General features: G+C 35.9%; 1 protein-coding gene across 1 annotated transcript; it reads right to left on the bottom strand.

Moving 5' to 3' along the window:
• Positions 1–3,386: 3,386 nt before the first annotated feature.
• LOC128030403 (semaphorin-4A-like) lies at positions 3,387–11,312 on the bottom strand. The gene is made up of 14 exons (XM_052617997.1): positions 11,061–11,312; positions 9,539–9,699; positions 9,333–9,389; positions 8,718–8,813; positions 8,534–8,627; positions 8,319–8,438; positions 7,991–8,124; positions 6,983–7,164; positions 6,754–6,895; positions 6,312–6,501; positions 6,104–6,219; positions 5,663–5,826; positions 5,052–5,119; positions 3,387–4,395 (listed from the first exon to the last, which is right to left on the bottom strand). The coding sequence occupies exons 1-14, from the start codon at positions 11,158–11,160 to the stop codon at positions 3,716–3,718; spliced, it is 2,304 nt and encodes a 767-aa protein (XP_052473957.1). The 5' UTR covers positions 11,161–11,312; the 3' UTR covers positions 3,387–3,715.
• Positions 11,313–12,172: the final 860 nt, after the last annotated feature.

Here is a 12,172-nt window from a genome sequence, read left to right as displayed (position 1 = left end):
ATAGTCAGTTCTGTAACCGTCAAACTCTGTTACCAAGGTAGAGTAAACAATGCTGACAATAGTGTAACAGAATTGACAGTCCACCAGATAATTCTGTCAATTCTATTTCTTTACAGCTCTGTTACTTAAAGGGTCATCTCATTTTATGAACTATTTTCAAAAAAAAAAAAAAAAAAAAAAAAAAAAAAAATATATATATATATATATATATATATATATACAATTGTTGTTTAAAATCTCATAAAAATTATTGAGATATGATGCACCCTTAAAATAGTTGTACTTTTTTTTTTACTGGATAATGTATATAATAATATATATAATGTATATAATAATATCCAAGTGGACAATTCTTTGAAGAAACAAAGGTATGCATTGGTGAAATATTCTCAGTTCCACATGTTGAAATGTTAGGACTGTTTTTCTAATGATATATCAGAATCAGAATCAGAATTAGATTTATTCGCTAGGTGTGCACAAACACACAATAATATTTTTTTTTTCTTTTTTTTAAGGTGCTCCTGGTACATACAAACATGCATGCATACATACACATCTGACATGAGAACAAAACATTTAAATACATTTAGCAAGACATAGCAATAAATAATTTGGAGCAGTACATTGATTTATCTATAGATCTGTGGATTTTTACTCTATATAGAACTGTATAAATAATAGATATATGCCTATGTATTTACATAATACTTGTGAAAGGCAATAATTAAAGATGTAGAATGATTTACAGAAATTAATCACAGAACACAAATTACAGAATGATTCATATGTTAGCTGTTTAAAGTGATTCCTTGCCCGTTCACGGTTTAGTTTGCCTTGCGGGGCTGTGTAGTGTGTAGTGTAATGCAGTGTGTTGAAGTTTCACTTGTGTTGCACCATTTGTTCAAGTGAGGAGATTAAATGTTCATTGAACTTATTTAAATGTTTCTTTACATAATGGTTATATTTTTCTACATACAATTGTCAATAAAGTGATACTTTTCTATGAAGTCCTTCATTAATTTGATTAAACCCAATTAGAGGTTTATTAAAGTATCTTCCTCTGAGCCATGCAGGTAACGTTACAATTATTTGTTCAATTTTCAGACAATTTGCACATGTATGAATGATTCACAAGACAATATGTTTTATGCCTAATCCTGATTCTCACCTGTTCCACCCCTTTGAAATTTTTAAAAATACTTTTTTATTTTTTTATTTGGTGTAATCAATTTATGTACTATTAGCAGGGGCGTCGCACCCGTGGGGGATGTGGGGGTTTTAACACCCACACTTTTCCCGGTGAGAGGGTTCGACACCCGCACATTTTCTCATGGCCGCGGGAAGTGGGGGTGCTGGGGGTGCTGCAGCACCCCCTAGTGACGAGAGGGAGATTTAAAAAAAATGAAGGCCTATAAAATATTTTGCACAATTTATAAATTCCTTATGAATATTTTAGAAAATGATTTTGAAACACGTAGGCTATTACGTATATTTTGGATTTTAATTTCATATTTTGAGGCCTAATCAACACAGGTTCGGAAGTTACGTTGTCAACGTCAGGCAGGCAGGTTTGGTCGCCGAGTAACGAGGTTTCCCGCTCGTTCCATGCAGAATACATCCATCTTTGGCAGCAGCTGACTAGTAAATTTACATAGTTTTCGCTGATGCATACCAACACAGACATTCTGAACTCCCTGGACATTCGTCCCCTCATGAGAGACTTTATCTCCATGACCCCACAGCGCACCTAGACATTTGTACACCTGTAACCAGGGCACCCCGCCTGCATGTAGCTCAGGTAAGAGAGCATGGTGCTGCCGAGCTTGTAACATTTATTTTTTTGGCAACAAGTGTGGGATCAGCTTTGACTAGCCAAGCAATTGTAAGTAGTACACTAGTATTTTTGTTAGGTGGTGGGGATGGAGATGGAGAGTATTATTTCGTTCGTGTGTTCTTTGCGTAATGGTTGTGGAGAACTGTTAAATAACGTTTAAATAGTCGGAGATTATTTCCTTGTGGTTTGTGTAAAAAGGTTGGAGATGGAGACAGAAAGCTTTATACTGTGCGTGTGTTCTTTGCGTAATGGATGTGGAGAACTGTTCAATAAACAAATTGCTTAAATAGTCAGAGATTATTTCCTTGTGGTGTGCGTAAAAAGATTTTGGAGTTAATAGAGTTGCGTGTGACATAAACGTGCAGTGACTCAAGCCAGCTGACCAAATCGATTGCATTGTTTTAGCGTTATTGTGAAGTTTGATTAATATTATATTTTGTTGTAATATTATTTGTTGTATCCAAATAAGTTGCATGTATGTATAGGCTATCTGAAATTGTAATGAAAGTAATTATTTCGTTTTCTTTCGATTATTAAACTATTATTTCTGATTCTGCTTCAGATTAATAACGCATTGCGCATATATGAGAACTGATGTCTGTGTGTTTCAGACCCTGGCTGGCTGTGCACTGAAGTGTATATGACAATAAAGTAGTAAATCTCAATGTATTTATTTTTAAAATGTATTTTAAATAGGCCTATAGGCTCATAGGTTTTTTTGTCAAAAAAAAAAAAAAAAAAATTACAGCACCCCCTGCTCAAAATTACTTCCCGCGGCCCTGCATTTTCTGCAGTTTTCCCTCAGTTTTGCACAAACGCCTTACTACAGTCGTTCCTCCGTTTCTCTGACCGCTCTGTGTCTGCGCTCGCCGCGGCTGCCTCCTCCCACCTCCCTCTCAAACATGACACCGGCTTTGAGTGTGATCGGCTGATGATTGGCTGTTCTGCCTTAAGTCCCGCCTCTCTTGGGGTGTTATCGGTCAGCTCGTGCTGAGGAGGCGGGAACTTATGGTTATTTACATCTCCCTTTTCCAGGTACTTTGAATGAGTGTTTATGCTTTAGAGGTTTTTAAATAAGCTTGATATGTGTTTGGGAAGATGTTCTGTTAATCGTTTTGTTGACATGTCGAGTGTTTTCGGTATTATATTTCGTTTTTTAGACTAATGCTAATTGCTATTATTGGGATATTGTTTGCATACCTGTTGAAGAACTATGAAATAAAAGTGTATATTATTTTAATGTTTAAAAACAGTAAATTGTTACATTATTTATACCACCAGAGAAAAAGCTTTGTGTGGGCGTTTTTTTCTCCCCTTTTCTGATTTTGCGTTTTTTTCTCCCCTTTTCTGATTTTTTTTTTTTTTTTTTTTTAATGTAGGATTATTTTTTTCCCAGCCAAACGCTGCAAGCCGGAAATCCCGCACAGTGCCAGAGACTTTTAAGCCCTGCATTTTGTACCCCTCTGTCAATGTGTTCATAATTTGTATTGTTTATAAACAAACCACATCCATCCCCCACACTTTTGAAAAGCTTGCTACGCCCCTGACTATTAGGTATTTCTTTGCAAACGAGATGATGTTTTCATGATGCAGAGTCTTACCCTAAAATCCTACAAATATCTTAATTTGTATTTCAGCGTTGACTAACCAATGGTTTTAACAAAACAAGCATTATTACCTAAAATCATAAACTATTAATGAAATCAAATTATTATAAACATTGGTATTAAAATGTATTGGTAACATTCCAGCAATCAACTCAGATTTATTTCATAGTGGAAAAGTTGTTATTTTCCTAACTTAATAAGGTTCAAAAATCATTCTTTAGTATGTTTAATCTTCCAGTACAAATACTGCTGGTTTTAGGGCTCAGTATTTCTTTTATTCCAGTTCTGTTTGCCAGATATTGTCTGATTCAGTGTCTTTAGATTGTTTCTGAGGGGTGGTTTTGTTGCACCTCATGCTGTTCCTCCAAAGGACCACAAAAGCAATGAATACAAAGAGACAAATGACAAACAAGAGGCAAAAAGCAACCATTTCAGTGTAGTAACTCTCCTGTGCAATGCAAACAGCGTCTTTCACAGCTGTGTTCATGTTCATAGTAAACTGATGACTAGACCTAGTTTTTTTCTCACCGCTCCTGTCTGATGTCGTAAATGCATCCGTCTTTTCAATTTTTGTAGGTTCTGATTCATCAAGCTCAAGCGTTGTGTAGTCCTCAGGGACGGGCTCTATTTCCACGCCTTGACCGGAGTCCAGGGTGACCTCAGGTTGCTGGTGTGATGGAGAAGGGAAAGAACGAGGCATGACAGGTAAAGTTACAGTGAAGGAGGTGATGATTTGCTTGAAGCCCAGTTCCTCTGACACGCAGCGGTAGGTGTTCACGGTCTCTGGAGTGACGGGGAAGACAAGACTGCCATCTGCCCACTGCATGTACGGGAAAAGTGTTGAACACTGGGGAACAATGCTGTTGTTTGAAAACCTCCAAGTCACCTCCGCCAATCTGGACTGAGACTGACATGGTAGAACCACAACCTCATTAAACTGTGCAACCCGTGTCTCTGGAGAAAGACAAAGATATCAGTTTAATCAAATAATTCAATTCAAATTCAAACTTGCTGAAAATGTACTGTAGAGGAGTTTGTTTCTTCATCTGAACAGATTTTGAGAAATTTAGCATTACATCACTTGCTGACCAATGGATCCTCTGTGGTGAATGGGTGCCGTCAGAATGAGTCCAAACAGCTGATGAAAACATCACAGTAATCTACAAGCAATCCAGTTCATCTGTTAACGTTTTGTAAAGCAAAAAGCGTTTGAAATTTAAACTAATGATACCAGCCCATAATCCATAATAACGGCACCCATTCACTCCAGAGGATCCATTTGGTGAGCAAGTGATGTAATGCCATTTTCCCAAATCTTTTCAAATGAAGAAACAAACACCTCTACATCTTGGATTGCCTGAGGGTTAGTAAATTTAAGCAAAAAATTAATATTTATTTTTTTGTAAACTATTCCTATAAGCTGCCTGAATGCGAAAAATATCACACTAGATTTTTACATTAAACAAGAAACTTCCACTGTTTATTGGTGATCATGAATTAAAAATCGGGCACCTTCACAAAGAAACACCATGTAGCTTCAAAAAACACTCTGAGGTTGTTTATGACATTAAAATTCAAGTCCTGTGGGACACACAGAAGATGTGTTTTACCTGTAGCATCAGTATTTTTGAACTCTGTGCAGTGTTTATTGACATTTCCACTTTCCACGTCCTGCCGTCTGTGTTTGAGACACAAAAAGATATGCATAATAGTGAGGTATCTGACATTTCAGACGAAAGCACCTCTACTAAAAATATAAAATAAAAGTGCCACTTTTCCTCTCAGTCAGACCAGTGTGGTTAATGCTAATACTAAAATGTAACTATGTTTTTGGGTTAATTGAAAAAAGCTTTAATAATATAAAATAAGATACAAATATTAGATGAAGAAAAAAAAAACGTCAATGAAAAACTAAAAATAAGTATAAATAAATAAACTAAGAATACATTAAAGCAAGGAAAAATATAAATAAACGGAAAGAAAATGATAATTAATCCAAATAAAATCTAATTACTAAAGCTTAATTAAAATATAAAAATAAAAGCTAATTCAAAATATGCAAAATACTATAATTGTATATAAATAATACAAAAATAACACTGGGTTAGATTGACCTTTGCTTTATAAGTGGGTATTTTTTAAGTGGCCCATTTAGTTATGAGTATGACTGTACAAGATCTTAACTTTAATTTCAGACATTGGTGCACAGCAGAAAACTCACAGGTTAGACCCAAGTCCGGACACAGTAGCACACGCTCTGGTCTCTGAGTCCCATCCACAGAAAGGGTCACGTGCCAACACACACTCTGCACAGGTTGGATAAGCTGAGCAGTTTGAGACCGGCACACTGAAGACGCCATCAGAAGAGCCGATGAACAACACACCCTGGAAGTTTACAAAAACCATTACATGAAACCTGATCATACATCTAATCAATTATGGACCCACCCCCAAGACCTTGTCTATGTACATCATAAGACATTATAGTTTTGAGCAAGACACTTTTTTGGCCATATATATATATATATATATATATATATATATATATAGGGTGAATTCCCATTTTAGGCCGACTTTAAAGATGAAATAGCTCACTAGGTTAGTGTTCAAAAATGTACCACTGTTTGAGTAAAAAAGAAGACAAACAAAGACAAAAAAATACCTTGCTAGTAGAGAGGAGGATGTTTTTCACAGTCTGTGGGGCCTTAAAAATCTGAATTTCCTCGATGATATGAGGACCTTTCACTAGCAAGACAACTTTATGAAGAAAGCCAGATTCTGAAAAAAAAAAATAGAAATGGACATCAGGTCACACACAAATAAACAGGAGAAATAATGAAATGAAAATGTATCAAAATGTATGTGTGTACCGGTGAGCAGGTAAAGGATGGTGTAGTTGTGTCCATTTGCAGCTTGAGTTCTCTGAACAGCTAGACGGCTATACCGCTCTTCTGCGCTGGACAAAATCAGTTTCTTCCCAACAGGACGCACAGCTTTTTCAGTCAGGAAGCTCTTTTTTACAATGTTTAACATGCGGTCATTGTCACTGAATAATCCACACTGAGAAGACATTATATAAATCTGGTTACACAAGGGTTTAAGCTGCTGTGTGTCATTGTCTGAATGTTAAAATATATTCTCTGGTCCTAGTTTTAACCACTGGCAGTGGATTTCCTGAGAAGTGTAAACAGGAGTTGACTTTAATGTTGTAGTCTGTAGTGTATGATCTCTGGCACCAAGTGCAATTGCAAAGATATTAATTATATTAATTATTTGCTGCTAATTAGTGTTGAATACTATTGCTTCTCTTACCTTGCCGAGTTTACCCTCTACATTTGGTTGGCGTGTCCAGTGGTTTCCATTCAAATCGAATGTCTTGTAATCACCTGAGAAAGCTGCTTTAATATCTGTTAGACTGAAAGCACAGACTGCTGACAGACCAGACGAAACTGCCCTAAGAGAGAGAGAGGGATGGGAAGAAAACATTTACACAGATGCCGTATGAACTTACAGAACTATAGGTTTGATAAAAAATTGGCACCATTGTGAAGTAAAGACCCCATAGAAAAGAGTGTTGTCTGGAAACTCATCATCCGTTGGGGGAAGCTTGACAATATCCTGCAGCTTGTTGAACTGGAGATCTTCCCCTTGTTGGCAGACCAGCTGAGCCTTAGCAAAGGATGTCCAGCGCTTTTGTAAGGTAAGACTTCCTCCATTGTCATCCTGGTGCGAAAATAATTTCATTAAAAAAAAGTCATTTTGATGAGCCTTTTAAAACTAGACAGGCACATATGCTTTCGTTATGTGCTGTTCGGGTCTTTTTTGACCCAGATGAGAGTAAAAAGCATATTTTATATACTTATGTTTTTTAAAATGCCTTATGCAAAAACATTACAAAAAAAAAAAAACAACAAAAAAGGTTTTTAGATCTTAAAATATTTATATAGAGAGAGTTTTGTATATTGTTGTGTATACAATTTTGCTAGGGGTCAATGGAGATTCTTGAGTGACTAGAGTAACAATATCTGTCCCTCTTTTTGCAATATATGGTTCATATGAATTTTTTTTAAAAAGTCTAAAAGCAGTCATAATCTATTTCAAATGTTAACATTTGAAAATACCATCTGCTGTTAAAGTGTACTACCATCACTGACACATAGTTGGTGATAAAAAATACTTTTTCCAAGAAAAGGGTGACAAATCAAAACCTTATCTATTCTGAAATCGGCTCAAGATATCAAACATGTTTGATATAGTTTGAAAAGTTTTTATTTTATTGTTTTAATTGCATCAAACAATACATTAAGATTTCATTAAGCAGAATAAAATCAATCAAATTTGCATGTTAAAAATTAATAGAAGAACATAAATCTATACAGGTTATTTTGCAACCATAACCGCTGTAATTTATTTTAAACAGAACAAAAAGTTCACTTCAGTGTTTTTAGCTCTTGCAGTTTTTGCTGACAAATAATCCAAAATAATCTTTGCAATTTATGTTAATGGTCCTTTTTTTCTGACTCAGAATAGGAGAAAAATGAAGTCTCACCGTGCAGACCTGTGCCACACGAGACACAATAAAAGAGTTCAGCAGTAAGTCTCCAGTCAAATCCCCAAGCTCAGTAAAGAACAGCAGGATCTTTCTTTCACTAGCGACATGTGTTGAACTTATGAATTCAGGATCTAAGAGAAAAACATACAAACAAAAACAAAGTGTGAAAATGCTTCACTCAAGGTTACAGTAGCAACTCCTTTTTCAGTCATGTTACTGGGCCATATAACCACTAGGCCGTCAAGATCGAACATGTATACTGTATATTAGAATAGGTTTTCAGAGCATCATGGTAGCATTATTTTCTGGGACAAAATATACAAACCCTGTAGCAGTTTCGGTACATTTGCAAGCTCCAAGTTGATGCGTGTTCCTCTGCTGTGACAGCGAGAAATTACTTTTACCCCAAAAAAGCCCACTTTGGCTGCTGTATACAGCTCTTCATCTGTAAGCAGAGAAGTCAGAGTTAAATGTGTGAGAGCAGTATATAAGAGGAGACTACCTTTGAGGTCATTCCAAACTGTGCTCCTGCCCTCTTACCAACAATAGTGGCTGTGTTCCTCTGGGTGGAGCTGGAGGGACAGCAGTTTTTGGCGTCCTTTGTTTCTCTGCTGGCGTTCAGAGAACTTGCTGGCTAAAACAGAGATGTCCAGTCTGTTAGAGCAGAGAGCAGTCCATTCAATGCCCATCTATAGATCTATGCAATTTATGTTTTTGAACTTACAATGATGATGGCTTGTGGTCTATATGCATTTGTCCCGCAGACATAAAGGTGTGTAGAGTTGAAAAACTGCAGAATACTAATGTAGTTCCCACAATCCTGTTATGGGCAAGCATAAGGCTCAAAAATAAGAGGTATGTTATAATAAATATTAAGCTTGTAAAAATCTGCAAGCAAGTTATTGGCCATCACAAGGTGACTCACATGATTACAGAGAAAGTATTCAATGCATGCAAAAAAAATGTACCTTTTCCATGATGAAAAGTTTTTTGATTTCTGAATTAAATGTCATTTCAATTCAGTGTTTTTGTTGTTGTTGTTGTTGTTGTTGTTTTTTTTAGGGCTCTACATATATATTCATCAATGTTTTGGTCATATTAATAATATTTGAATTTTTTTTTTAATCAAAAACACTGAAATAAATATTTTCTTTTTGAACATATTTTTAGGTGTTATTTATCCTGTGATGCAAAGCTGAATTATCGGCATCATTAATCCAGTTTTCAGCGTCATATAATTTTTATATGCTGATTTGGTGCTTAAAAAACATTTCTTATTATGATCAGTTATGTATATTAATATATAAAGCTCCAGTATAATGTTAGCAATTGTACGTACCGTCTTTGAGGCCACTGTACATGTCTTCATATTTTGTGGAGATGCTGTCCATTCCAACTGTAAAAATGTAAAAGAAATTAACTGCAATTATTCTGTTGTAATATTCCCTCCAAGTCTAGGGTGATCTTCATAACAGAATTTTAGAGAATCAATTTTCTAAACTGAAATAGCACAATATTCCTGAAGGCTTAGAAAATCTTTCTCACCTTGTCTTTGAGTGTAATACTATCAGGTTGACTGACATCCAGGGAGATCAGAGCATCTTGAGCACCAACAAACAGTGTGTCGGCATCAGTGCTGAGCAGCAGAGAGCTGGTGTTCTTCACAGTGGAGCTGCGGTACATGCCCAAGAGACGCTCTGAACTTCCTGTGGAAGAAAAAAAAACAGTTAAACCTTGATCCCTCCAGTATAAGATCACGTTTCTGAGAAACTGGCACATGTATTTTACACAAAAGGATCTTTATTTGCTTTTGTCCTTTAAACAGTATTTACATTCACACTTAGAAAGGAAACTACAACACTGACACTCTTTTCCTCTTTTTGTTCTGAGGAAATAAGCGTGGCCGAGGTTTAACAATACTGCATATACAGACAAACAGAAATATGTGCAAGCCTCAGATCAAGCGAACATCAAATGTGCAAGTTATATATAAGTACAGTACCATTCAAACGGTTGGGGGAGGTTTTATTTAATTTTTTTCAAAGGAGGCCTTTTCTGCTCACGGAGGCTGCTTGATACAGTAGAAACAGTATTTTTATATATATTTTAATATATTTCAAAATCCAATTTATTTCTGTGCCGGCAAAGCTGAATTACATTAGTGTCACATGATCCTCATTCTAATATGCTGATTGCTTCTCACATTTCTATTCTCGTGTAAATGTCTTTTTGGAATTCGCTAAATAATAGAAACTTCAAGAGAACAGCATTTATTTGAAACAAATTAATCAAATTAATGCATCCCTGCTGAATAAAAGCATTCATTTCTTAAACACAAATAATAAAATAATGATTCTAAACTTTTAAACGGTAGTGTATATCAGAATAAATAATACTGTTCATATAAATACACATATACTAGTCATATTTAAATATAATACCCCTCACAGTGTCAAAATAATCATGAAATTTCATGATATTTAATCATATAAAAAGGTTTTTTTTTTTGTGTATGTGTGTTTTTTTCCTTTCCTAATTGACGTCACTGATGTCTGATATCAGCAGAAACTAGTCATACACTTCTCTGCAGCAGCAGGCCTGTGAGTGTGTTGTGGGGAAAATCGGTCAGCAGTGGTTTCAAGCGTGCAACATTTAGACCATCACAAATTTGCTGAACAACAGTAATGGGTAATAACAAAGAAAACCACAACTCACAAGTTACACAGTGTGTGCGTGCCCAACATGACTGTGCTCTTCGCTCAGCTGAACATGCTTAGATTCTTCACTCTCTCATATTTATGAAATTAGTTTAAATTTACTGTGAATCAAATGCAAAGGTTTTGCTTGAGATTTATGTGTAAAACATACACAATTATAGTTTAGCTTATTTTTTGTATTTGTCCAGAAGTCAGAAGTCCAAACTACTCCATTATAACTATTTATTTCTCAATTGATTATATCAGAAACACATTCGGTCAGAAATGTGGTTACAAATGACTGATATCAGCAACAATTACTATAAGTAAAATATTTCTCGTTATCGTCTATCAATCTGAGCTTGACTTACCCTGAGAGAACGACACGCGAGGACGAAGGGAGGCCTGAGATGGATCTATCAGTCCTAAGAGTAGGACCTTCAGCATCCAGATCCTGAACAATCCTGCCATGATGCTAAAGGATGTTTTAAGGTATAGAACCTGTTCTGATCAGCTACCGAGACAGCAAGTGACTGGATCTCACTTCCTCTGATATAACCTCTTTGAGCGCAGCAGGAACAAAGGCTAAAAAACCTCAAACCACTCTCAGGAGTTGACTCCTCTCTTTCTCAGTATCCACTACTAGACACTTACTGCTAATGGCACTTCTTCTGACAGCAGCACGGAACTGAATAAAAATGATACTATCTAGATATATTTTTATATTCAGTGGGTGCATTTCCATTTGTTTGGTATATCTTATTTCTCTGCTGGATGAGAAACATCGGAATCTGTTTTTGGCTGACAGTTGTCATGTTATTAACTGGCAATACTTACCAATAAGATTCTATTTGTTGATAGTATACCACATTTGAAAACATAACTAAACTAAAAAAAAAAAGAAAGAAAGAAAAAAACTCAAAAGCATACATAGTTCATTCAACATACGAATACGTTCCTAAATACAAAAAAATGTATGTTTAAATGTTTATTGGATCAGAATTAACTAACATTAACAAAGATGAATAATATAACAAAAGTATTTCTCACTGTTAGTTAATGCTGGTCAGGGTTGGGACCTTACTGTTGTGGGTTTTTATGAGATGTTATGTGTGGTTTTTTTTTTACAAAGCTTAAAATCTTTGGCTAGTTAAACTAGTCTGATTTGGGAGACAGAGGCTTTGGGAACCTTTTAGCTGGTCAAAGTGGTAAACCAACTCATTGGTCAGCTAAACCATTCAAGCAGAGACCATGCAGCATATACTGTAATAAAGAATACATATCACAAACAAATGCGGGCCTTCCTGCATGTACTGTCAAGCCTCTGCAAATGATCCAGAATGCAGCAGCGAGGGTTGTCTTCAATGAGCCAAAAAAAGCTCATGTTACTCCCCTCCTCATCAGGTTACACTGGCTACCAGTAGCTGCTCGCATCAAATTCAAGGTACTGATGCTTGCCTACAAGACAACCACTGGCACGGCA

Source organism: Carassius gibelio, chromosome A16, assembly GCF_023724105.1.
Source record: "Carassius gibelio isolate Cgi1373 ecotype wild population from Czech Republic chromosome A16, carGib1.2-hapl.c, whole genome shotgun sequence".
In the NCBI taxonomy this organism is placed as follows: domain Eukaryota; kingdom Metazoa; phylum Chordata; class Actinopteri; order Cypriniformes; family Cyprinidae; genus Carassius; species Carassius gibelio.
Note: the sequence above shows the minus strand (reverse complement) of the source record. Positions and strands in the feature narration are given on the sequence as shown.

Bases quoted from the DNA above. Each gene is read 5' to 3' on its own strand.
- LOC128030403 (XM_052617997.1), bottom strand. From the start codon at position 11,160: ATGGCAGGATTGTTCAGGATCTGGATGCTGAAGGTCCTACTCTTAGGA. The intron at 8,439-8,533 runs GTAAGAGGGCAG...CTCTGCTTACAG, and splicing joins GAACACAGCCACTATTGTTG to ATGAAGAGCTGTATACAGCA. The intron at 6,502-6,753 runs GTAAGAGAAGCA...ATGTCTTCTCAG, and splicing joins TAGAGGGTAAACTCGGCAAG to TGTGGATTATTCAGTGACAA.